Here is a 26,628-nt window from a genome sequence, read left to right on the forward strand (position 1 = left end):
CGAGGTGGCTGCCGGGCGAGGTACTCACAGGCCTCGCTGGACGCCAGGCGCGGGTAGCTGTCACAGCCGGGCTCCGGCGCCGCGATCACCACCTGCAGCTGCGACAGCTCCCGACGGACGAACGGCCACCGCCGGCCGGGGCTCCGCCAGCGGGAGTGCCCGAACATGTACTCGTAGTACCTGCACGGGGGGGAGAGAGCACAGGCACCCTGAGGCGGCCGCCGGCAACGGGCGCCCCCCGGCCGGCCCCACCTCCGCCCCAGAGCCCCCCCGGCCCCCGCTGACCTGCGGAAGGCATCCTGCAGGAGGCCGCAGCCCGGCCCCGCCGAGGAGCCGGCCCCGTGCACCACCTGGAAGCGGTCGGGGGCGAGCTGCAGCTGCCGGCGGGACGTGCGGAGCCACTGCGGCAGCGGCCACAGCGAGTCCTCGCCGGCGGCGACGCCGCCCGCGGCCGGCGGCCCCTCGGCCAGCTCCAGCTCGGGCTCTGGCGGCGGGTCGCCGCGGCCGAGGCTGGTGCTCAGCAGCACGGCGGGCACGAGGAGCAGCCCCAGCAGCAGCCCTGCGAGCCCCATGGCTCTGCCCATAGCACTGGGGAGCCGGCCCTCGGCTGGGCCGCCACCACCGCCGCCTGCCGCCGCCGCCCCGCCTCCGCCATCACGGGACCGCCGCGGGCGGGCTGCGGCGCCGCCCCCCGCGGCCGCCTCATGGCGGGGCAGCGGAGCGCAACGGGCGCCCATGGGCGCGGGCTGACGAGAGGAGTTGGGGGGGGTGTCATGCGTGTGTGTGTGGAGAGAGATCGTGGCAACTTGGGTTGCGGCTTTCTGTAGTAAAATCTTAAGAATCGCTTGTGTTGTCGCAAAACAGTTGCAGTCCTGGGGGAATTTTTTAAAAGGGCTTTCTGCAGAATGCACCGTAAACTGGGCAGAGGGGTAAATGTAAGCACAGGTCTGACTTTCGGCGAAGTGTCTCAGGTTTTAAGCGAGCTAGGTGTTCTGGCAGATGCCAGTGTAAATTTTGGAAGTTGGCGTGAGGTGTTCAGGAGGCAAGTCATGCACCTGAAAGCTGGAAATTCCAGCGGAAAGCCACCCTGACTTTAAGCCACCACTAATTACATGGTTAACGCAAACAGTGGCGTGCCATCACTCGTGCTCAGGCGGATACGGCAGTTACACGACAGCAGCGGGGAGTTCACCATACCTGCATGCTGCTACTGCAGGGCATCTGCAGATTCAGTCAGCGAGTGCTCCCTCGGTCATCTTCCTGTTGCGGGAGGTCAGCTCTGGGGACACACTCTGTATCAAGAAGCAGACTCTTAAGGCAAAAAAATAAAAATAGCATCTCCATAATGAAGTTTATAGCTGTTTGCAAAGAACACAGGCATCTTGCTGTGGGATTATTAAGAAACAAAATCTCTCTTCTTTTCTAGGGCTTGTCCTCTTTTAGGCTGTGTCACTCAAGGTTTTGGAGAAGAAGCTTTTGCTGTTGTTGAGGTTGCTTGCCCGGAAAAGCGCTGAAGCCTCACCCATTTCGTGAATAATTACAGGGTGGGGTGGCACGGGTGTGTAAGAGGAGGTGAGTCCTCGCTGCTGTCCTCAGTACTGTGATATGGTCCTGCTGCCTTGCACTGAGACTGGCACAATGGCACAGTCAGCAAATCCAGGGAGCTGATTGAACACCTCCCTCATCAAAGAAAAAGTGATGGCATGTGGGAAGGAGCAGCATCAAGGAAAGGCTGAGACTATGCCAGGCCTGTTTAGACTGTGAAACTGCACCTGAAGGGAATAGATCACAAAATAACCCATTCTTGTCATCTGCTGTGCCTGTTTATGCAATTGGAGTGTAATGCCTTGATGGAAGCTGTTTGATGCAGGTTGTCCATGGCAAAATGTTATGATGTGATACCAAACTGGCACACAGCACCTAACACTTCCAAATCGCCCCACTGCATGCAGCAAGATCAATGTGGAAATGGCCTTGTGGTCTCTTCAGGCTGTCTCAGAGGCAGATTTTGCACACTGCTATTCAAGTTCTGTTACAGGTTTCAGGTTGATTGTTGCTCTCTTCCAATTTCCTAATCTGACTGTCTCAAGTGTGCTGACTGAACTGCTTGATTTATATACCTCTGTTTGTGTTTTTAAGCATATTTAGAAAATACAGATTATTTCATGTTTCCTCGGCACAACTGAGAGATCAATATACTCTACTTTCTCAGTAGAGTACTTACAGTAGTCAATGATGGAAGTTTGGAAAAGCTGGAAGTTTGTGGTCAGCTCTATGCTGCTAAACTAAGCCTGCTGTTTGGAGATAAGTGTTCACCATCCTAACCATCCCTAAGGACTGGTTGGTGTAGATGCAGCTCGGCTTATTTTTGCTTTCAGTTTTGTTTTCTGTCATTGTAGCTTCAGTATAGCAAGGCTGTTCCACACCAAGTAAGTACATTTATTTATTGATGCCACTATTTAAACAAGCTGTTTTGTGCACAACTTTGTAATGAAATCAGATTTGCATTTTTTTCTTCACTGGGTGGATTTTCTGGTAATTAAGGTCAACAGGTGATCTTTCCTCATGTAAGTGCATGAAGTGCACACTTCTTTCTTTTGCTCGTATGCTTTGAAGCAACTTCTAGGAACTTGGTATCCCTGAGACATCTACCTCTGCTCGTTTTGCTTGAAAATGACCACTGGAATTTAAAAGTTATTTGATGGAAGCGTGGAGTGGACAGATACAAACATGCTGTCATTTTCTGAGGAAATCTGTCTAAAAAGACCTGTAGTGTCTGTAATAACTACAAGCAACCTGAGTTTGCATTGGTATTTTTAGATGCAGTTGTGTTTGAAGTGCTGTAATATAAACCAGTTTTACGTTACATCTGGTGACTGCTTCAAAGTTCACAGGGAAGAAACAGAGGTTAGGTAAGGAGCTGTACTATTAAAAGTGCTTGACTGCAGGCTGCAGTCCCCTAGCGTGTCGGCTGGCTGACGAGCCGCCAGGGGCCTGCTGAGTTCACTGCAGTTTCCACTGAGCATAGGACACTGCAGAGCTGGGACTGTAATTGTTTGCAGCATGTGCACGAGGCATTGGAGGAGAACGCATAATTGTTATTCAAGACAACAAGCTCTTTAAAGAAAAAAAAAAAAGTCATTTCGAGGAACACATCAAGGGGAAACAACAAAAGAGACTGGGTTGGTGCTGCAGAGATATGGGGTGTGAGGTTAGACAACAATAGGTTGATGAGTGCCCTTGCTTTTCCTCTGTACTTCGTTGGTAGGGAAAGGACATGAGATCTGTAAGATTGAATGGGTCCCAAACACACGCAGTTCCACCTTTCAGTTCCTTAAAGACAGCTAAAAAGGCAGACAAAACGTACGTGGCTTAATTCAGTTGTCAATATGACCTTGGAGGTCTCTTCCAACCTAGATGATTCTGTGATTCTGTGATCATGCAACTTTGTTAGGTTAATTAAACCCCAAATAAAATTCTTATTCAAAAGGGTACAGGGAAAATAGCCACACTTAAATTATTACTTGAGCCAAGGATGTGACGGACTCTCTGTCCAGACAGCACGTTTTCATTATTTTGTCTCTTACGAACTTCATAACTACACCCCATAACTATCCAAAAAGCTTCTTTCTGTTTTCCCCTCCCCAAATACATTACGCCAGCTCTGCAGCCTGAGTCACAAACCCTGGTATCAGTTGGTGGTAACGCATCCACATAACACCAGCAGAACAAATGGTCCCATATGTTCTTAGGGAAGGTAGGACACCAATATAAGGAATTTTATAAAGTATTGTATTATTTCCTATTAGTCTGTGGGAAGGAATCTGAGAGATAAGGAGTTTCTTAGTGAGATTTATTAATAGAACGTGCAAATGGCAAGATGTGTCACGATCATTTCTTTGGCATGAAGAATATGCACTGTTGGATTTAATTCTCAACTAACTTTTCTGTGTTTTGCAGAATCACCTTTTGTCTCTACTGTGCCTTTTTCAGAGAATCAAGTATGAATGTTGACAGTGGAGGAGAGGTAATATGAGATACAGTAAAAGGACTAACAGTGAATAAAGCAGGAGTCTGGGAAGGATGGAATTTTCTTCTATCTGTAGAAATGTCAAAATGGGGACATAACATTTGGGAATAGGGATGGAGAAAGCACCTCAACTAAGACATTTTAACCTCATTTGTGCAAGGAGGCTTTGACAATGGAAACACGTTTCAGGTAGGAGTTACACCTTATGTAGGCGCTCATTGTAGTGGGGCAAGGAAGTGTCACAGTTAGAGAGAGAAATGTTCTGTTTTGGTTTTCTTTTTCAGCTTTGTAAGTAGGCTGATACATCCAGTGATAATCAAGGCCAACTTTAATGATGGCAGATGGTTATGCTTCCAGACTGTACTGCTGCTAGCAGATGCAGCTTTGAAGTATCAGTGAAGTGTTTATAGGATAGCCTGGGGGAGCAATGAAAGTATTTCTCAAAGATCACTGTGCTCCATTAGCTCCAAGTCTTGGGCGTAGAAAGCTGTCATGCTTTATCCTTATCCTGTTCTGTATATTTCATGTCATGCTTCTGAGAAGTACAGATTTTGATTATTGCTCAAAGTCTTCTCTTTTATTGTAGACATTTTGCTTAGATTGTAATTTGTTCTAAACAACCAGGAATGTACTTTTACCTATGTCTGTAAAGACTTACGTAATAATACAGCTCATAAATACCTACAAAATGAGTACTAGATGTACTACTATGTATTTTTGTGGAAATTTTAAAAAGAAGTGCAGAAGTGAATCATTTCTGAGGTAAGAAACCTGCATCCCCTATTCTATTAGCAATGCCTTTTGCATTCTGTAAGGTAAAAGTTAAGTGTTAATTAGTTTTAGTCTAACCCTGTCTCCTGGGAAGTCTTAAAAAGTGAAAAGATTGCTAAACATGACATGACATGACATGACATGAATCTAGCTGGGCTTGACTTCTGCAACAGAATTGTTTGCAGAATTCAAGGAACAGATTCCTTCACACAAACACATACACACACTCATTAGATATGGAAAAAAATGTTTTTGACATTAAGGAATCTCAGATGTTCACCTTACAAAATGGTGGAATAGAGTTGGACAGAAATATCTTTTATGGGAGAAAATGGTAAGGGTGTTTTCAAGTTACTGAATCTGGCTTTCAGATCTTCCAATTGTACTGTGGCTATAGTTGGCACTTACAGTGATGAGAGTTCTCTCATCAGTGTTTCCAGGTGTGCAGAGGGTTTTACCATACAGTCTCTGCAGTTCACTCCCTTTCTTACTTGAGAAATAGCAAAGTTGCAGAGAGGAAATAGTGACTTATCACTGAGTAATATTCTGTGGCCACTGTAGTCTGGACAACATGAGGGGAAGTTACTACCCGGGCTGTGAATTTACCATACTGATAATTGCACCCTGGTGTCCCTTGAAGATGTTTTTAGAGTATGTTAAAGGGCTGTCCAATAATTTTTGAAAGAAATTTTGTGGAAATTAGCAGAAAGTGTGACTTTCCTTTTATTTGGAAATCAAGTGATATTTTACTTGCTGCATTTCCAAGCTAAGCTAAATCTCTCAGTTAACTGAAACTGACTTAAATTACAAGTAAATGTTTTCACAGTGGCTGTAAGCAGTTCAGCTGTTCCATTGTATGAGCTAGATTGTTTTGCACGAGTCTGAATAGTACCTTCACGTGTGATAGCTTACTGTCTTGGTCAGTGGCATAGGGTACTTCAGCTGAAGTATTGCTGACATGGAGGTATTTTGGCAGAGTAAGTTAGAGTCATAATTTTGGAGTACAAAGAGCTGATCACATTAACCCCCTGCAGGGAAAGTTTGTGAAGATTCTGCAGTTTGGAAATGGGAGTAAACAACTACCAGGGTGTGACTTGCTGCACTGTGAATTCCTAACCTGCACTGAGATTTCCTAGCTCATACATGGTCTTTTGTATGATGTATGTCCAGTTTTTTCTGGACATATCTTCTGTTTCCTTCTGGTGACTTTTTGTAAAGATTGTCCTGTTTTGCTTTTTTTTTTTTTTTTTAAGGACAACCTTTATATACCAGGGGTGTAAAATCTAGTAGGCTGGAAACACCCAGCAGCCTAGAAACTCTGCAAGTGACCACTGAGTGCTCACACTTCGTGTGCTTAGGACCATCAGACTTCAGGTATGTTTATTGGCCAAGGAGAATCTCAAAATGGAAGGAGATTACATGCGACCTGTGTGTGAGCTACATGCTGAGAATGCTGGTACTGATGTTGACATACGTAAGTAATTAGGAATGAGAACTAACCAAAACAGGATGTTTAACTGATGTAACTTGATGTGAAGAAAACTCATAGGCCAAAGCTGCTTTGGATAATAGTGAGGACAGTTTGTGAATGAATGCAGATGCCAGAAGCATGAATTATGTAAGCATGTAAACTATCTACAAAGCAAAGTGTAGACACAGCATATGTAATATATATGTATTTTTTTGTAAAGGGAATTGTGGTTTAGATTTCCAGCCTCTCTGTGTGTTACTGTCTGACTAGTGTTTCAGTGTTTGCTCTGTTACGTGAATACAAGAAAATCTGAACGACATGTCTGGTGCTGAGTCAAATCTGTGGCTTCAGTACTTAAGCCCCTGGAAGGTGTGAGAAACAGATGTTGGAAGAAATTGTCAGCATATGCCAGATGCAGGAACATTCTAGTTTACTGCATTTATTGGATGACTTTAAAACTTCTCATGGCCTTCTGTTGGTTTGTCTTTTTCACAGCTGTCTGGGGATTCTGAGGTCTAGAATAGTGCTGACTGCGGACATGAGGACTTTGGACTGATGGAGTCTGCTGTTCTGGTGCAGAACTACTGCTCCAGAGTCTTCAGTTTCATCAGTCCCGGTTCTCTGGTGTCCAGTGATTGCATGAGGTATCAGAAGAGGAAAAAGGCTGAATCAGGTAATCAAGTACAGGCTATTCTTTAGTAATGATTTGTGCCGGATCATTACCTGTTGTTGCTTGCTCAGGTCATTGTCCATCACCACACACATGTTTTAGCAAGATAGGACAAGGGATGAGGATTTGCTGGAATAGAAGGCGTCACTATTTTTAGCAGACATGAATAAGGACTATTCAAGCAGAAGGAGAATTTCTCACACTTCTAGGACCCATACCTAGAGATCCCCAGATCTTTTAACACAGCCCAGTTATGTAGTTCTGGCCTTCTACTAAATAAAGTTGTCCTTAAAAATAGCTCCAATTGTTCTCCATGACTCTCTTCTGGGCAGAATTCTTCACAAATATGAACAATAGACTCCAGCTTCTTATCTTTCTATCTTCTTGCATCTGCATTCCTTCAGTCAAAGAACTATGAGCTATTAAAAGGTCTTTTAGTGCAAAACTTATCATGTTGGAGCTTCTTTGTACATATACAGAGAGGGTGAGAGGAGAGAGGACTCTGAGAGGATGACTAGTTTGTACAAGACAGCTATGATAGCAGAGAAAGACAGTAATGTCCTCAAAAGATTCCTAATGTTAAGTATTTAGGGCGTCCTGCCTCTTTGCTGCAACCTGGGAGAAATAAAATCTGCGGTCTCAGCACAGCTCCAGCTGTTAATATGACAAAGCAACATAGCACACAGACGAGGTGTTGAATTTGCTGGCTAGATGCTATATCTCCTGAGCTGTGAAGATGGAATTGGACCAAATGTGGGTGCCCAGCAGCATTTAGTCAGGTGACATGAGGCTTCTGAGATCTCAGCACAGCAGAGCACTTCCACAGAAGCAGACTGGTGAATCAGGAAAGAGCTGCAGTACAGAAACGCACCTGCACAACTGCTAATCTATTATGAACAAAAGACAGATCCATACAAACGTAACTACTGTACATTTGAGGCTAAATTAATGTCAGAACATATTAGTCACATTGCTGTTGCATCACTGTAATAAATTACATATTGCAGATCCTTTTGCCTCCATTGTTTCGCATTAGTTTAAACTGCCTGTTTTTACAAGCTCTGAAAGATGTTTCCTAGAGAAGCAACTTGTCAGAGGAATGTGGTAGAGTTATAGAATTGGCCCAGAAACACCTAGTAGCAGTCTCCACACTGTGCTCAAAGCATAGAACTCTTGCAAGTTTTATGTTAGAGACTTCTTTAATAATCAAAGAGAGTGAGATCTATACAGAGAGGTAACATATTTTTTTCCCTTAGAAGTAGAAATATTAACTGGCGAGATGTGAAAAGCTGTTCTTCCCTGCTGAAACCTTCTCTTCAGCAGAAGGTGGTGCTGTGCTTTCACTGAATCAGCATTTGGCTGTCATGCCTGGGGGACAATACCTTTAAAGTGAAAATACAGCATGATGAAAATAGCAATTAATATCGTCTGCATCTTTTGATAGCTGATTAGAAACTGCCCCTGAGTTCCATGTGCATAGTTTCTTTGATGAGTTCCTCTATGCTGTGTTGCAAAATAAATATTACTCTATTTTGTCATTGAGAAATGACAATGAGACGTATGCAACTCCAACAAGAAGTGTGCAGGGGTAGAATTGCTTTGTGCATCAATACAGGCTGATAAACTCTCTGGGGCAGCACTAGAGCAAGCTCTCTAGGGAGGTCATAGTATCTCATCTGGAGAGTTTTGAGGCTTGGCTAGGTAAGCCATGGATGACCTGCTGTGGTGTTAGTCTACCCTGCACAGAGGAAAACGTCTTTTCCTGCAAGTGCTCTATAATCAATGCCGCTGTAGCTTAGTGCCAACTACAGAAGAACTATTATTATATACTACAGTTAAATTAAATATATGTACTGATTAGTGAGGTAAATGGATGTGATATCACAAGTTAGTAGGTACAGTGCTCTAATGATACTGTCTTCTGTCCTCCTTGGATACCCTTAAGTAGGTTCAGCTGCTCTATGCCACCTATCTGTGTCATGCCTCTCCCTTCTGCCCTGCTACAGCTGGAGAGAGAGACCGTGCAGCTCCATTGTGACCATGCCTTGCTGTGCTGGGACAGGTAGGATGCAGGAACAGCTGACCTGGGCATGGAACAGAGCTTCTACTGCATTTTTGTCATCCTGGAAGGGGAGTAAATCTTGTACAGAGGGCAGAAGAGAAGAAAAAGGGTTTTTGTGTCACTCAGTACTCCGGATTTCCCAGTGAGTTAAAGTCACGTGAGCGAAATCCTGGCTCAAGACCAGCCAGGTCACCTAGATAGAAAGGGGTTAGCAAAAGGTGAAAGGCAGAGATGCTCCTGAAATTTGTTGTGACGCTTGTGTTATCTGTATGTCCAAAATCTCAGGTAGTGTAGCCTGCCACTAACATGTTCCAGTGCTTTGCTGAACTCGGTCTGGTGCATTTTTTAGTGCTGGCAAATTGTTACTGATTTTCCATATTTTAAAACAGGACCACAATCCTGAAAAGCAATGAGCTGCATGCAGAGTAGTCTATTAAGAAGAAAATAATCTAAAACCTTGTTTTGCAATGTTAAATGCAGACTCCTGAATGCAGGATGGAGTGGACAGTGGATACAGAGGAAAGAGGTAAAAATGAGCCTCCTTAAGCTCGTTTCTTTTTTATCACAAACTTTGATTACAGAAGAGGCATACTTTATGGAGCAGTAAAAAAGCCAGTGAATACAAACTCTTCCACTGGTCCTTATAAAATGAAACAAGAACATGTGTTAGGATTACAGCATGTATGCAAACTGGACCCAGAGTACATCAAGACAGACATATTTTCTAGTCCAGAAAATCAAAGATAGATGGATATTCTCTTTTCCTTGGATTTCTTGAGAACCACAAAAGGAATAACCTATGTTTTGGACAACAATATAGGTAACAGTATATTGAAAAAATCCCCAGAGGGGTAAAATGAGGATATCGCTTTGTTTTTAACAATGCTTTTCTTTCTCTTGGAAAAAAGAGCATTGTATTGAGAGCTTGCAGATGCTTTCAATAAAAAAATGATAGTGGGACACAGGTGAATGCATTACTGTAAAGCCTGAGGATGAGGCCTGTTTTACCTGCCATATAATTTGCAGCTGTTCTGTTTTAGCTTGGGGTTGTTCCATCTCTGTGACTTGGTTACCGTGTTTTTGGCTAGCATGTTATATATGGAGAGCCGTCTCCTTTGCAAAGTATTTGGAGACCTCCTAACATAAACACTACTATTAGTTTTTATAGTCCTTATGTTCGTAGCTTTGGAAAAAAATCCATATTGAGCATAAAGATGTAGGTCTTGTGATGTTTGTAACAAAATGCTTGTTTTGGATTCTCTCACTATTATGTGTTTATATTGCTGTAGTCAGTTAAGTTTAATTTTATTCTGTTAGATACAGTACAGACATATTCTAAAGGGCAGATTTGATCCCTAGAGGATCAAATATTTAGCAGCACAGAGAAGCTGGGTTGTTTTTACTCTCAATAGCAGGAGTCATGTAGAGCCCCCAAGATTAATTTAACTGGTGTTTCTTTGTGGGATCCAAACAGGAACAAGCACAGAATCATTGCATAAGACGTGCAGTGCTGCAAGAAAAATATCCTGTACAAGTGCATTGTCTCTCTCTTTTTGGTGTTGTTCACACACAGGAGGCTTTTATGTGCTCTATCCTCTCTGAGCAATTGTACAGAGAATCAGATATGCTCTCTGTCGAGATTGCTTTCCATTTACTGTGAGAGAGCAAACAGTTGGAATGAGAAGGGGTGGAAATCATGCAGTAGTGATCAGATTAATGCATACATTGAGAAATATTAATTATCTCCTTAGCCTTACCACAGTAATCTCAATCATTGTACATAAACCTTTTGAGAAAGGAGGTGAGAAATATCCTGGCTTTGGCCACTTGGCACATTGAGAAGTCATTCAGCTGGCTATTCACTTCCACTGATGGATCTTCTGTTTACCAATGACAGTTTCCTGTGCACAGTTGCACAGACTCATTCCATAATTTAAGATGTCATGGTCTTATAGTTGAAAGTACACTGAACCACAAGCTGTCTGACTGGTCTAAGGGGCCTGCTGAAATCCTAATCAATAAGGCAGTCATTGGAGCTTGTCTTCAGAAAAGAGGGATAATGTCTGTAGCAGGCCAGGCCTTAACCTGAGAAGTTGGGTGTGTTATTGGTGATCATCCTAACTTGTGTCTGAGGAACTATCAGCGATGGTGGAGTAACCATCGTATTTTTTATGGACAGCATGATTAATACTTTCCCATTTTTTAATCCTATGTAAGCCTTGGGACATGTTAATAGTCAACGCTAGGTTTCAGATAAATACAGGATCATGGTATTCATAGGACTGAAATTGAATTTACAATCCTTTTTACGGCCTTTATGTATCTCAGATGATTTGGAAATGTTTTCTAAGTTTTTAGTGGATATAGTGTAAATCTGTTTGAAATGTTAGTATTTAGTAAATCTGAAGTGAGGTAATGAAATAAATCATTCAACTGGAATTATAGACTGGAATTATTAACTAAAATAATAGATTATAGCCTGTTGGTTTCTCTGAGAAACTATTAGGAATGTCTCTATTTAGCTTATCATTAAGACTATTTATTTATTTATTTTTACAGGGACATGGATCAGGATTTACTAAGAAAGCAGTTAGGGTGTGAGAGGTAGTATATAATTTGAAACAGAATCCACAGTGAACTGTGGAGAGGAACACCTAGGTTGTCAATGATGGTATAGGAAATGTTGCAGGACAGAAAAAAATCTTGGGGTCAATGTTACTTCTTAGAAACAGAAGTTATGAGATTAAGTTATATGATGCTATTGTAAATGGGATTCCAAAGCAAATTTACTGTAAACATTCTAAGTTTTCTCAGAGATAAAATCAGAAATGTCCCACCGAAACTCTAAATATTCTAAAAATCATTATGTTTTCATGGGTAGTTTTCACATATTAGTATAGTTTGTGCTTTGCTAAACCAAATTGTGCACTTAATGAGGTATATTTTCATTACAAAGAAAACCAGTGGTTACTGTCCAACCCTTGTGTTAGTGTGTACTTTCTAGTGGTGTTCTTACAACATGTTCATTTCTACAATGCTGTACTCAAGCTAACCTTAGTCCTGTCTCTTCTGACATCTTGGTGAAACACCATTTTTATGATATAGTGCCTGCTGCTTTTCCTTTACTTTATGTACTCACCTACATCTTTTCATCCCCTCCTTTACTTCATACTATGCATATCTTTACACAGCATTCACAGTTCTTACTGTTACATTAGTCACCTCGCTCTTGTGGGTGATCCAAAAAAAGGTCCTCAGATGTCATGTGGTTCCTTGAGAAATGTCACTTGCATTTCAGATATAGTTTGGAAACACTTATCTGTTCCTTATGGAGGGGAAAAAAAAAAAAACAAGAAAAAACGGAAAAAGAAAAAAAAAAGCCCACAGCCCAATTCCACATTAGAGGAATTAAAGTATGTTCATTCTGAATATCCAGAATCTTTAGCCAACTGCTTGATATGTTGCCAGTTCCATATGTGGAAATGTTGCCAGTACCGTTGTACTAACAGTTTCCATTTCATTTCCATTAGTTGCTTCTTCTGTTTTTTTGTAAATACTACCTGCAATTATGTGCCATTTACTGCTGGAGGAATAAGTGGCTATTTATAATGCAGTCTACTGAAATTTTAGTCTGAAATTGAATTTTTAAGTGCATCACTTTAAACATGATAGTACTGATGATTCAGTCACATGATTTGCCATTAACTGTATCGCAAACGTTTCCTGTAGCTTAAGTTGCTCTCCCTGTACCTTGCCCTCTTGCAATAAATGGACTTCCAGCAACAGTTTTGACAATACTCTTGTCTACAAGTAATAAAACATCTGGAAATTAGGCTAGATGGATAAAACAGTTCCATGTAATAATATGTATCTGGCATTCATACAACCTCTGTATAATGCATGTTTTTTATGGACCAGATGTGGTATTTATGTGTTATGAGGAACAGAGGCATGTTCAGTCATGCTTTTTATTGCATTTAAATGCAAGGTATATTTTAATAACTCTCAAAGGGAATTGTCTCCTATTGATTAGAAACTGTCAGTGTGTTAGACATAAACCTGAAAAAGCAAATGAATCTGTCAGAAAACTGTAGATATAATTTAAATTGACATTAAGCTGTATACTTATTGTGAGCTGGCTTCAAAAAAAAAAAAAAGAAAGAAAAAGAAAATGGTAACTAATAAATATCTACTTATTCCTCCAGTGAAGGTGATCTATGAATCCTTTGATCTAGGAGCTGTTTATTTCTTCTCTAGGACTGTGTTCTGTTAAATTTACAGGTCTATGAAATAATAATTCTTTTATGTTTATTCATCAGACTTTCACATTTTCTAATTAAGACAACAGCTTTGCATAAAAGCCAGCTGCACAGTCTCCACTTTTATGCTCTTGCATGGCATTTTCAAGTAAGGTAAATTTAATGTATAGTGGGTGGAGAAGGGCTTCCACCGAACTCTGTCCATCTTGCTTTTGTCATTGTTACTTTCTAAACAGCCTTGAAAAGTATGCAGCTGTGCTTTTACACCTTTTCTTCATCTAAGTTTTTTACTATTTTCAGGCTGAATTATCCCTGCTTTTTCAGGAATGGCACCCATGTTTTACTTTCATTTACCGTTCTGATTTCTATTGAGCCCATTAGAGTCTGTCTTCATGAGATGTTCCTACAATATTCTGCGTTTGCTGTAATCCTTCTGTTCCATGTCCTTTTCCATGATCATCACCTGTAAAAGAGCTGTCAATGTCAAATCATTTACAGTTTCTTTAGTTGTTCTTTTATTCTGCAATGTTTGTTTTATTCACAAACAAATTAATCATCTGCATGTGTATTTCCAAATATATATTACAGATTATTTTAAAGCAAGTATACTGAGTCCAGCCTTGAACAGGTATCAATACTAGAATACCACTGTAGTACTTCTAGTACATCTCCCCTTACCTTAACTTTTATTGAAGGGGAGGAAAAGATTGCAGGGATGCTAGCTTGACAACTATGATTTTTTTTTCCACTTTGTAAGAGCAGTCCAACTAATGCAATAATTTACATAATTACCTTCTGCAGTATCGAAGGCCAGAAATCTTGAAATAATTCTTGAGCCTGAACTGAACTGATTTTTCAGCCCACAACACCTCTTACAGTTTGGTTGTGTGTCATCGATCTCTCACAATCTCTACAGCACTGCCAGGCTTCTTCCTTGCTTCAGTTCTGGCTCTGCTGAAATTCTTATTCATACTTGAATCATTTCCTGTCCTGACTATTTCAGCTTTTTCTTTTATAGTTCTTCTAAATCCCTGTACTCTTAAACTTCAGGAGGCCCAGAATACTGTGCTTAGATTACTTTTTTATCTATATTCTTCATCAGTCCCTCCAACCAGGCATCCTTCAATTTAGGTTTGACATCAGGCTTCTCCTTTTAAGAACTCTCCCTGGATTTGTGTCTCCTTCTTTTTTGATTTGGAGTCTGTAATGAGTGGGTATATATGCTTGTTCAGTAACATCATTGAGTCAGGCAAAAGAAAACCATGGCTTAGAGGAAAAGGCCTGATATTCAAGTCCAAGATTCACATAGTGCTTCTGTCCTTGACTGTAGTAATAAGTAAATGGTTGCATGTGGGCTTAGTATGAAGTCTACAGCTCTGGCAGAGATGAGCTAAGGCATTAAAATGTCTCAGCCTTTATGTATTATTTAAATATGCAGGACAAGATGAAGTGGTTCCATCAGAAAAATAAAATTAATTCTAAGCCAAAATACTAGAGTCCTCTAAAAGCTCAGATCTGAATCTTTTTCTTTTTTTTTTTTTTTTTTTGTGGAAAAATAAGACATGTTGACCCCCCCTGTTTTCAAGTAGACTCAGTCTGCTTGTGCCTGACGTTTATTGGTTGATTAGATTATCCCAATGTGCAAATCACACAGTAGGAAAGTAATGTAGTCAAACAGCGACCTTGTGACTGAGCTCAAACACAGGAAGGAAGCATACTGGAAGTGGAAGACAGGATATGCTGTCGAGGTGGAATACAGAAACATGCAGGGATGGCGTTATCAACACCAGCGTTTGGCTGGTATTGAAGTAGGTGAGGCATGTGAAGAGCAAAGAGGGCTTCTGCAGGTACACTGGCAGCAAAAGGAAGACCAAGGAAAATATGGACTGCTACTGAATCAGGCAGGTGACATGCTATTGAAAGACATGGAAGAGGCTGAGGCACCCAATGCTTGCTTCATTTCAGTCTTTACCAGCAGAATCTTCTTCCAAGCCTTCCATGTTTCTCTGATTACTAGCAACCTTTGGGGAGAGAGATACTATCCACAGCAGAGGAGGATCAAATTAGGAAATAAGTAAGCTGGCCGTATACAAATCCATAGAATCTTAAAAACATAGTCATTAAAGCTGGAAAAGACCTCTGAAGTCATCTAGTCCAACCATTACCCTACCACCAATATTGTCCACTATACCACGTCCCTAAGTACCACATCTACCCTCTCCTTAAACACCTCCAGGGATGGTGACTTCACCACTTCCGTGGGCAAAGTGTTCCATGAAACCTTGAACCCATGGAACAAGCAGGAACATTCTGAATGTCAACAACAACAAACATGAAGTTCTGCACATGGCACAGAACCCCCCTATACATTGGTACCACCTGGGTATTGACTAGTGAGAGATCAGCTTTGTCGACGAGGACTGGGTGTCTTGGCAAACAGCAGGTTGAACCCAAGTCAGCAAAGTGACCTTGTAGCTGTGAAGGCAAACAATATCCTCAGCTATACTAGCAAGACCATTATCAGTGGGTTGAGGAAAGTGAATATCCACCATTCGTGGCAATTTTCAAAATTTGCATGGAAAGGTCCCTGAGCAACCTGATCTATCTTCAAAAGTAACCCTCCTCTGAACAGGAGGTTAGACTAGATACCTCCAAAGACCCTTTGCAGCCAATATTCTATGATTTTGACACCAAAAAAAAGATAATTGAATGTACTATAGTCAGATGAATCTGAGCTCTCAAAATTAATCACTTTGATGAGAAAGTGCAGAGTAACATGGAATTTATGAATTTTATATTAAAAGTGCTGTGTGTATATAAGGAAAAACTTTAGCTTTGAAATACTTAAACTTTTTGTGTGTTGATGAAATTAATAAATGATCCTTTAATGCATAATCAGTGTAGCTATTGATACACCCCAAAAACTAATGTGTACTGTGAATGTTTCATTTATTGCACTAGTTTCACTTACGGTACAATGTGAAACATGAGCGTTATGATCTGAATGCTGTGACTATGGAGTCTCTCAAAGACAGGTTTAAGTAAACATTGAATCATGACTGAAAGAGCTACCACAACATCACTAAAAGGCATTTATGAACAATATTGCTCCGTGTACAGAGTAAGACCTGTTGAAAGAATTTCAAGATTTATTGTGATTTCAAGATTTATTGTATTTTGGAGAAAAGGTTTTTCTTTAAGTGATAAAGAAAACCTTACAAAATATCAAGTTTCAAATAAAATACAATACATTTTAAATGAACTGTGGATTTTAAGAGCTGTGGAATGGTTTTGATTGCAGTTAACCAGTAATATTTTCTTTGTATGGACCCCTATAACAGATGTTGCTTTCTCTTTTGGCAGTCTGTAAGTAATCTCTTTTGTTCAGTGAGCTGTAATGCAGCATGTATTGTATTTGTAGTTTAATTTGTCAGCAGAAGTGGTCACATCATGTTATTTAGCTCCTGCTTCTTGTACTAATTAGTAACTCACATTACCCAGGATGCTTTGTGTAAATGTTCTTCATGCTATTTCTATGAAAGAATTGTGTTTACTCATTTAATACCTCTTTCTATCATCATTTCCAACACTGTGCATGGTCAGATGAAGAATGATCAAAAAGCCAGCTTCGTTCAAGTCAATTGTGTGGTTAGTGGTTAGGGGGAACGTGCAATCAGATCGGACCTAGTGCTTAGAACTGTAATCCTTCAACCCGTGCTGATAGTGCAAAATAGCTTTGAAGCAAACCCCTTCGTGAAGGAGACCTGTGCCACTCACATGTTGTGTTGCTGAAGTTCAGCCATTTTCCTGCTTTCTCCTCCTAAGAGCTCTGAAGTATAAACACTGCAGAAAGAAGTTTAGAGGTGGCTTTTGCCTTGGCTGTACTCCTTGGAAATGGTAAAAGGCAAAGAGAGGAAGAAGCTTGAAACCATTACCCTGTCTACTGCTTTCAGTTCTGCCAAGAGCTGCTGTGCCAAGGTGCCAATACTTAAGGAGATTGCCTAATTTGATTAGTCATATGTTTTGTCATGTGTAGATTTATTATTTGTTTAAAAAATAGTCAGACAAAAAAGACACCTCAGTCAAAAATACATACCTCTAGGCAAAGAGTCTGAAGTAATAACTACACATTTTTTATAAAGCCCAAGTTGATTTTCTGATGAAAATAAGATCTGGATTTTTTATTTATTATCTTATATTTTCTTGACACTCCATATTAGTTGTGCAGAATAATATAACATGGAATCTATCATTGTCTGGTGTACAGGCTTTGCTGTTCAGAAGGAAACTCAAATACTGAGCTCCTGAAAGAAGCAGAAAATGGGCTTGCTGACAGGAGTTTGAAGCTACGTGTACTTGATGGCATAATGTTTTAGTGTATCACTTCAGAAGTCATTGTTTGAAGTCAAGTTATTTAGAAATGAGTCTTCCAACAAAAGAAACATGTAGGGAATTTGGTGGTTTGCTGAAGGCGCCTGATTCTGTTGCCAGCAAAGGATAACTTGTCTCTACTTTGTGGAAATTATGATTGGATGCCTAATAATTTTACTGTGTAATACAGCATGATTGGCAGTTCCTGCTTAGGAAGCCAAGGAATAAAATAGCAGAGGCATCGGCATTCACTGGCAAGGCTCCCATTGACTTCACAGTAGATGGATTTTAGCCTTAAATTAATAATGTTGAGAAAATGTACTTCAGAAACTTTGAGTTAATCTGTTGGTTCAGATCGGGGTAGAGTGGACAACCGTGCCTGCGGTCATTAACAGGTCAGACCTATCTTTGCATGGTTGTCGGGTTTACTGAAATAAGTGGATCAGATAGGGGGTGTGGTACCAAAACCTATCGGGGTGGAATCTGCAGTCATTCCAAAGTCAGTCCGTTACCAGGGCGTGACTGAGTGTATTTTGGCTGTGCAATTGGCAGGCTCCCCTCTCTGCAGCTCCTTTTACCTTCGTGGACAAGTACTGCTAAGCAAGGAGGGCAGCAGTGAGAAATATGTTATTAATAGCTAGGATATGGTCTGAATGCACCATCCCAAGAAGGAGCAAGATAGGAATGTGCACAGATAAATAAATATATGCAGAAAACAAGAAGGGAAAAGGTACCACTGTCATGAGTTCCTTAAGAATGTGTTTAGCTATGAAGAATAAGTAATTGTATAATAAGTAATAATAAAGGAGTGAGGAGGGAAGTATTTAAAGAGGGAAGGGCAGAGTTAGTTTTACAGCCGTGAGCCTGGGATATATAAATGCATATCTGCTTCACTGAACATAATTGTGCTTCTCTATATTAAATGCTGAGACAAAACTATGTTTTCATTTCAATTTTCAATTCATTCATTCATTCATTTCAATTCATTCATTCTCCATTGTTTTCAGCAAAGCCAGAATTTAGCCAATACCTCCTGAGTTATGTCGATAACAAGTGATTGCCTAACGGTGAGTTTAAGATTATTTCTCACAAGCTCTCGGCAGTTTCTTGCGTTGAATGGTGCCAATGTGTTCGTCTTCCAGCTGGAGCCACGAGAGGGTGTCCGTGTCCCACCCAGCCTGCCGAGGCTGTGACTTGAGGCAGGCATCTGCCACCTCACTGCAAGGGAGAGGGAGAACAGGGAGGGTTGGCTGCAGAACAGCTCAGGCTTTATGACTGCCACAGTTTAAAAAGCAGCGTCTAAAGCATTACATCTTGGAAGTACATGTGTGAATGTAATGGTAATTCCACAATAGTAGTTGTGGGGCAGTACCCGTGACCATCTAATGCTTGGAGAAGCATGAAGGTTTGAAGAGATTTCCTCTTCTTATAAACCTTGTTGTGGTAAGAAATTATTCATGGATTTATTTTATTTTGTTTTATTTTATTTTATTTTATTTAGGTCCCTTAAAAAAACAGACTGGATCTTTTTCATACAGAAATACATTAAGGTATGATAAAACATATTGAATATATATAGAGATAATATTCAGAATACACTAAAAGCAAAAAAAAACAGTTAAGAAGTCTAAAGATTAGTCTTTGTTTTAAGTTTATTCTGAAGATCAATGACAAAAATTTTATGGTTTATATTTGGATGGGCAGGGAGCCCTGTATTTTAAATGTATTTTCATTTCTATAGCCTATTTTTTGAGATGCATTAGCACAGAAAAACTAAATCACACCTCATTACTTAATGCACCTTTCAGAACTTCACACTTTAATGTCATTTGTAGGGAAATAAAAAGTAGGAACTCTAGAAAATTTAAAACTGTTTCTTTTTGACAACACTGCTCTCTTGCAGAAGTATATCTTCACTAGAACTTCTCTGAGAGGCAGCCTAAAATAATTTATTAATTTTAAAAGAACTGTATGGAATATGCTGTGTCAATAGTAACGGAAAATTATATGCATATTTTTCTTAGAGTCTTTTCTTTCTTTCCTTTTGATCAGATTGTGATCTGGGAAAATCAATGATATCTCTTAAAATTACTTATGATTTTTTTCAGATATTTTGTACCTCAGCAATTTCTCCTCATTTAGCATACTGGAATCTCAGTGACCCCAGCAGAAAGAAATCTGTTTGAAGTGTACTTGAGTGGAAGAAAAACAGAAGGTGTGTCCGAAGTATCTTAGTCATAGGAGCTCAGGTAATCCTCTAGGCAAATTTTAGGACTCTGTTTGCATATTCACAAAGCTTTCATTTGCATGAAAATCTGGCAGTCGTGTTAGCAGTTATTGAGGTTTTTAAATATGTCCAATCTTCATATGAACAATGAATATCTAAAATTTGCTTGAGAAATTTTGAAGCCAGATTTCCAAATCTGATGAATTTTCATAAAAGTGATAATCTAAGGTACTTACATAATTTTCATTTTTATGCTTCTAGCAGAGAAAATGAGACTACACATGTACAAACACTACACATGTACAAACACAAGTTCTGGCTGGGCTTTGTGCATACCATTGTAGGTATACTGACATTTTACACAACCTATTGGGCACTTAGAGACATCTGGTTAGATACTTTGAACCAATACTTTTGAACTACAAAATCCATTTATGGGTGCTTGACAACTGCTATGTGAGGAACACTGTCGTAAAGCTGTTTTCCCCTGCCTCCTTCTGTTTGTTGTGGTATGACAAAGCTTTTCAAGTATTTTTCGATCCTATTCTATAATATCTATTATGATATGTGCAGTTTATTGCATTAAGCAATGAATTTAAAAGCCATCTAGAAAATGTACTAGTAGGCATATTCTAATCTTATAGCCAGGATAAAATTGCTTCCACAGCTGAGTTTGCATTCATCCTTTAAAGAGACCCCAATGTTTCTTCCAATCAATTATTTGGATGTGGTTAATCACCAGGCTTTGTTAGTCTATGTGAGCAAAATTCCAAGTTTACATACAGAGGAAAGTAAATTCTGAAGAGGAAATTGCCTGTTAACTAAAACCCTAAATACATTTCTTTAAGAAAGCCCAAGTGATCAGTTAGCTATCTTGCAACTATGCACTTCAAATTCTTCGTAATTTAACGTATTACCTCTTTTACATATTAACACACGACCTATTACAAAAGGCAGAAGCTGTCTTTTGTATTTCCAAACTACTGTCTTTTCTTAAAGCCAAAATATACATATGTTGACATGCCAAGTGTTCCTTCTTCAGGTAGGAAAATAGAAACATGTTCAGACATGTCCTGGAGGTTGGGAAAAATGCCAGAAAATGTTTAGCTCGAATAAAGCACCAACAGTTTCATTTTTACTACTTTCAGCAGCAATCAGATCTCTAATTAAACTCCATTAGCCTAAAATAAAGCAGAGCTTTGAAGATGCAAATCAATAACCAGAGTAAATGCCGCATTGTATTAAGAAAGTTTTGAAGCTTTGCCCACGCTAAGCATCCTTCCAAGTTTAAGCCCTCCGAATTGTTTCAGGCTTAACTAAATCATCCAAATTAATATTTAGAGTGGAGAGGTAATAGGCCTTTTTGGAAAACAAGTCAGCTAAGAAACCAGGTTTTCCCCTCACTGTTGAACATGGAACTTTCAAGGTTTTGCCTATTACGATGCAGGTTTTTCTTCACTCTTAAGTTTTCCCTTTTTAAAAAAAGGTTTTGCTGCAAATCTAAATGTACCACCATTGCATTGCACCAACAGGAAATTCATCTTCTACAAAGACTTGCTTAAAAAAAAAAAACAGACCAGCACCATGAAGGATTTAAACCTCACAAAGAACCTATAAGTGTTTGTATAATACATGGGCTCTGTGGCAGCATACAATTCACTGGTTTCCTTTGTACACAAGAACAATAAAGTCTCATATAAATGCTTTGAGAGAGTACATAAACAAGTCTTTTAAAACAAGTAAATGTGTCCTTTTAAGTCCTTCTCATTAAACAGACATAGGCTGATGAGGATACTGAGGCTGCTTGTGCATATAAGAATGCCTGGGAAACAACCCCTGCTGTAGGCAACATGTTCAAAAGTTTGATCTAAACCACAGAAATACCAGCTCAATAGGACACATTTCATCCTGTTAAAATGTATGGAATCAGATTACTTAGTCCTCACAATCATCAAGCTTCACAGAATAAGACTAGGTAACAGATTATTTTAACCTTTTCATGTTCTGCCAACAGCCTTCAAAAGTGTTCCTTTCTTAAGTGTTCTTAAGTAAAAAATGCTATTTAAGAACATCCAGAATTAATGCGGCCTCAAAACTACTAATAAGGCTGTTCCAGATGTTTGTGGTGAATTGTTCAGCAGGAAAATTAATAAAGCCATACTTACACAAACAAGCTTGCTTTAAAATACATGTCTGGATCTGTCCTAAACTCATAAAAATCAGGAAATTCTGTACTCTCTGTCTCTTTAAAGCAGTGGTCCCCGACAAACCACATTAAGCTTCCAAAGTTCTCTTGTATTCTTATCATCAACCTTTTTGAATAGGAAACACTATAAACTTTACATTTTACTATGGTTCTGTGGACCACTTCCCATGACCTCACAGCCTGTAGTTTGGAAACTAGTGCTTTAAGATGTATGTATGTGATAATGGAAAACATGACTACAAGACATGAGCCAGCAGTTACATGAGCCAGCAATATGTCCTTGCTGCAAAGAAGGCTAATGGTGTCCTGGGCTGCATTAGGCAAAATGTTGCCAGCAGGCTGAGGGAAGTGATCCTTTCCCTCTACTCAGCACTGGTGAGGCCACACCTGGAGTGCTGTGTCCAGTTCTGGGCCCCCCAGTAGAAGAGAGACATGGGCATACTGTACAGAGCCCAAGGAAAGGCCATGGAAATGATGAAGGAACTGGAGCACCTCTCCCATGAGGAGAGGCTGAGAGAGCTGGGACTGTTCAGCCTGGAGAAGAGGGAGCTCAGGGGGGATCTTATCCATGTCTATAAATACCTGAAGGGAGGGTGGAAAGAGGATGGAGCCAGGCTCTTTTCAGTGCTGCCCAGTGACAGAACAAGAGGCAATGGGCACAAGAGTTTTCTCCTGAACATCAGGAAGCACTTTTTTACTCTGTGGGTGACTGAACACTAGCAGAGGTTGCCCAGAGTGTTTGTGGAGTTTCCTCCATCCTTGGGGATCTCCAAAAGCCCCTTGGACATGCTCCTGGGCAACGTGTTATGGGTGTCCCTGCATGATCAGGGGGGTTGGCCCATATGGCCTCCAGAGGTCCCTTCCAATCTCAACCATTCTGTGATTCTGTGAAAACGTGTGTTGGCCTTCACTTTGATTTGGTACAGTGGATGCTAGCAGCAGTGATACATAGGTTGAGCAACCTGAGCTTCTACCCAAAGTTCTAATCTATTTACATATCCATAAGGACGGATTAGCTTAATGTCTCCTAGGGACTGAGAAAGAGAAGAAGTAAAAAGTTTTCTTCTCTCATGCTTTCTCTTACCTACCTGACAAAGGCTGAAACTCTCTCCTAAATTTGTGACAGAAAGCATTCGGCTTCTATGCATTGTCTGTTTTTGTTTGTTTGTTTGTTTTGGTGCTGTCTGTCAGTATCTGGCTCGACAGTTCAGCAGACCTGAAGAGTTCAAGAGAGCGTTCCCTTCTAATTTTCAGGCAAAATAGTATGTAAGTGAGGGGAACGGTGTAACAAGTCCCCAAACTAAAACGTAAATTTTTGGATGCACAGATGCCTGTGTTTTCAAACTTCAGTGACTAAAAGTTTCAGCACCAAAAATGTATGTATTTCCGTATGAAGTCAATAGTCCTTATCCTTACATACCTTGAATAAAAGACCTTAAATGGTCCTCAAGTATTAAAAGACCTTAAATACCTTGTATTTCAATGTGTACTGCTACTTAGGAATGTAAGCATAGCTGCTTAGATGTGTACTGCTGTCCTTACAAAGCCAAATGTATTCATTGTCTTCCTGCTTTTAATGCTAGTGTAAAAGGTGAAAACAAGCAAAATACTCAATCGTTTAGGGGTTTCCGTAGATGACACACTGTTCTCTGTTTGAATCAACTAGTCCCTTCTAAAAGCCTAAACATTTTAATGGATAATGTAAGAAACAGCCACGTTCTCAGAGACTGATCAGCACTGGTTGTTTCCAAGTTTAGGCGTGTAGGGGTTGGAAGGGATGTGAAGGAACTGGCCCGTAGTCCCAGCAGAACTGGAAGATGTGGGGAACTCGCTAGTCCTTAGGCCACGTTCCTGTTAGAGCATGGAGGCTGTTCAGTACAGACTGGAATAACCAGAAATGGGAAGCCGGCGTAGCTGTCACCACTGGGGGCCACTGCTACTTAGGAAGAGAGAAGCAGAGGGAGGCTGCTGCAAGCCTGGAGTCTGCACTGAGACCGGAGATAGCTCCTGAAAAGAAGCGAGGAACTACCTACCTACGTGGATTCACCGTGCAGAGGGGGGAATAGGCAGCAAGGATATGCACAGAAATCTCCTGAATGTATGGATAAGACGCTAAGACTTTTGCTGAATGTGACAGTGATGATGCTGAATGTCACAAGTGGTGACAGAAGTGGCATCAACCTCTCTTTGCAGCGGTACTCCCAGTCCTGCTCTAGGCCACATGTCTGTGGGAAGTAGCTTGCATACCAGAAATAATTGGGACCCCTTGCTAATCCAACTCGGTCAAAAGTGGGTCATTATCACTGTTGTCTTCACTGACCAAGAGTGACTTTTCTTGCTAAGACAGAGCACAGGCAATACGGAGTAGACAAAATATAAAAGTTAGGTAGCAGAGACTCTTTTGGGGGTATCTAGAGAGCAATAAGAACTGGAAAATGATCAGATGCATAAAGGGACTTTACAAAAAGCTGAACTGGAAGGCTTTTCCTCATAGCCTAAGACATATTTTCTCTCAATAGTGATTTTCTGTATATACGTACTGCTGGAATAGCACAGAGTTGTGAATTCTGGACTAGCTGCAACAGTAAGACTTTTCCCAGGGTTTCTGCTAAGGATTAAGAAATCTTAAAAATCTTTGTAGTTTTCACCCAGTCCACACATTATCCACATCTATAACATTATTTGAAAGTCACAATGACCCTTTATGAAAACATTTTGTGCAAAACATACTTACTTTTAAATCGAAACCAAGACCTGACGTGTCCTCTCTCTTATACATTATATAATGCCATAGCTCACTGTCTACAAATGTTCTGGTGTTCATATTCTTTCCAAGAGAGAAGGGACTCACACCTTACAACCATTTGTCACAGCAAGGCAGTATAATTGTTTTGGAGAGTAGCAGTTACATGTCATATATACAAAAATTTGCCCCTTAGCGGTGCTAGTTTCTAGACAGCAGTAGACGTTTTCTTTTCACGCTGAGCTGCCATGCCATGCGGGAATGACATCTAAGGGATGGTCTGAATGTAATCCTTTAGAAGAAAGCAGCATACAGAGAAGTGAGGAGAACAAGGCAAAGAAGGATTTCTCCTCTCAAAACAAATGGAAAAGCTGGCATAATTGCTGCTAAGAATTGTTGGATGTTGACCTCACGTCAGACACTTCAGATAGTCTCTGGGACTAAGCAAGCACAATGCCACGTTGGGCTGTATCAACCAAACCTCTGTTTCCAGGCCAGGCTGGAGAAGCTCATCAAAGACAAATGATAAGAAAAGCAGGTGTGGGTCACTGAGGGGTGTTCCTGGCCACATCCCCCTGAGAGATCTCTGGCACTGGTACTGCTATTGTACAGTGTTAATTAGATCATTCTAATTAATTCATTCGAAGTGTAAATTAGGAAGGAATGAAGATAAATTACACTAATACATTTAACCCCATGCTGTTTATTTAGCAGTTGAACAAAATAATGTGGTTAAAAGAGTCTAACAAGGCAAAAGCCCAAGACACAGCTGTTTAATAGCATTAAAAATGAGATCTCAGTCTGTGCTGCGGGCGCATACAGCTTGTTTGCATTTAAAAGGGTTGCCAAGATAGCTGTACTGGCAAACCCTGCTAGTGTAGATGCAGCTGATACTAACAAAACAAAACAAAAATTTCGATCTCCTGAATGTAATAGACTGCACTGGTAAATGTATTATTTTGCTGGTAGAGCTCTGTCTGCGTTAGAACTCTTGCTGGTGTGGCTAGGGTAGTCTGGAAGATGTTTTAGCTACAAAGGCATGCCTGCAAAACTTTTAAGTGTCAATAAAGCCATATTATAAAGTTTGCTATACATTCAAGAATCCAAGAACTTGTCTCAACACAGAAGCCAAGCCAATTTAAATAAAGTGTGAGGTGAAACTCATTTAGTTAAACCAGCAGTGCTTCTAAGCATAGCAAGCTGGATTTGAGCTGAACAAAGAAGTTTTTGCTACCCCAATTGTTTTGGAGTCAAACATGGCACTTAAAATTCCAGAGATTAAAACAGAAAATATTTGGGGTTTTGTACGCCTTCTGTTTTTGAAGGCCACACTTCCACTCCACATAGTCATTGTTAAATCTTTTTTATTAAAACAAATAAATAAATAAATGCAAACCCTAAGAGATTATCAATTTCACATGACTCTAGAAGCTGAGGCTTTGAGAAAAATGCCAATTATATTGTGATTTGTGATAAAATCATGATATTTAGCAACACTTCAAAGATCGTGGCATACAAATACTGGGAGAAACATGTTTAAACTAGTCCAGTGGGCATGTTAAACTATGTCCTGGGATAGGCTAGGCCAACGTTGTTTTCAGCGGTGTCAAAATACAGATTGGCCCATCTACAAACTGGCTCAACCGGAACCATGTTTAAATGTGACCTGACTTAGACCAATTTAAACTGGGCCAAAGATTTGCTTTGGACCTGGTTAATTTGTTGAGCATTTCTCCCATGCTAACCAGGCAAGCATTCTTGTTATAAATGTGCTTTAAGCTGCATTTACAACCAGAGCTGCCTGGTGTTAACCCCTGT

General features: G+C 40.4%; 1 protein-coding gene and 1 long non-coding RNA gene across 3 annotated transcripts in view; one reads left to right on the forward strand and one right to left on the reverse strand.

Annotated features, from left to right (window-relative positions):
* The window catches only part of HEXB (hexosaminidase subunit beta), a 16,591-nt gene extending 15,839 nt beyond the window's left edge, over positions 1-752 (reverse strand). The window contains exons 1-2 of the mRNA XM_080573195.1: positions 286-752; positions 29-180 (exon numbers count right to left, since the gene is read on the reverse strand). Of these exons, the coding sequence (XP_080429321.1) occupies positions 29-180; positions 286-737 (604 nt within the window). The 5' untranslated portion in view covers positions 738-752. The remainder of the gene's footprint in view (positions 1-28; positions 181-285) is intronic.
* Positions 753-6,058: 5,306 nt separating this feature from the next.
* Positions 6,059-26,622, forward strand: LOC308185285. 2 transcript variants are annotated; one of them, XR_013943262.1, is made up of 5 exons: positions 6,059-6,275; positions 6,768-6,945; positions 18,642-18,701; positions 19,136-19,184; positions 19,743-26,622. It is a non-coding gene; the product is annotated as an uncharacterized lncRNA (long non-coding RNA). The 2 variants fall into 2 exon arrangements; XR_013943261.1 differs by having other exon boundaries at positions 19,136-26,622.
* Positions 26,623-26,628: the final 6 nt, after the last annotated feature.

The sequence above is a fragment of the Anser brachyrhynchus genome, assembly GCF_964034855.1.
Source record: "Anser brachyrhynchus genome assembly, chromosome: Z".
NCBI classification, from domain to species: Eukaryota; Metazoa; Chordata; class Aves; order Anseriformes; family Anatidae; genus Anser; species Anser brachyrhynchus.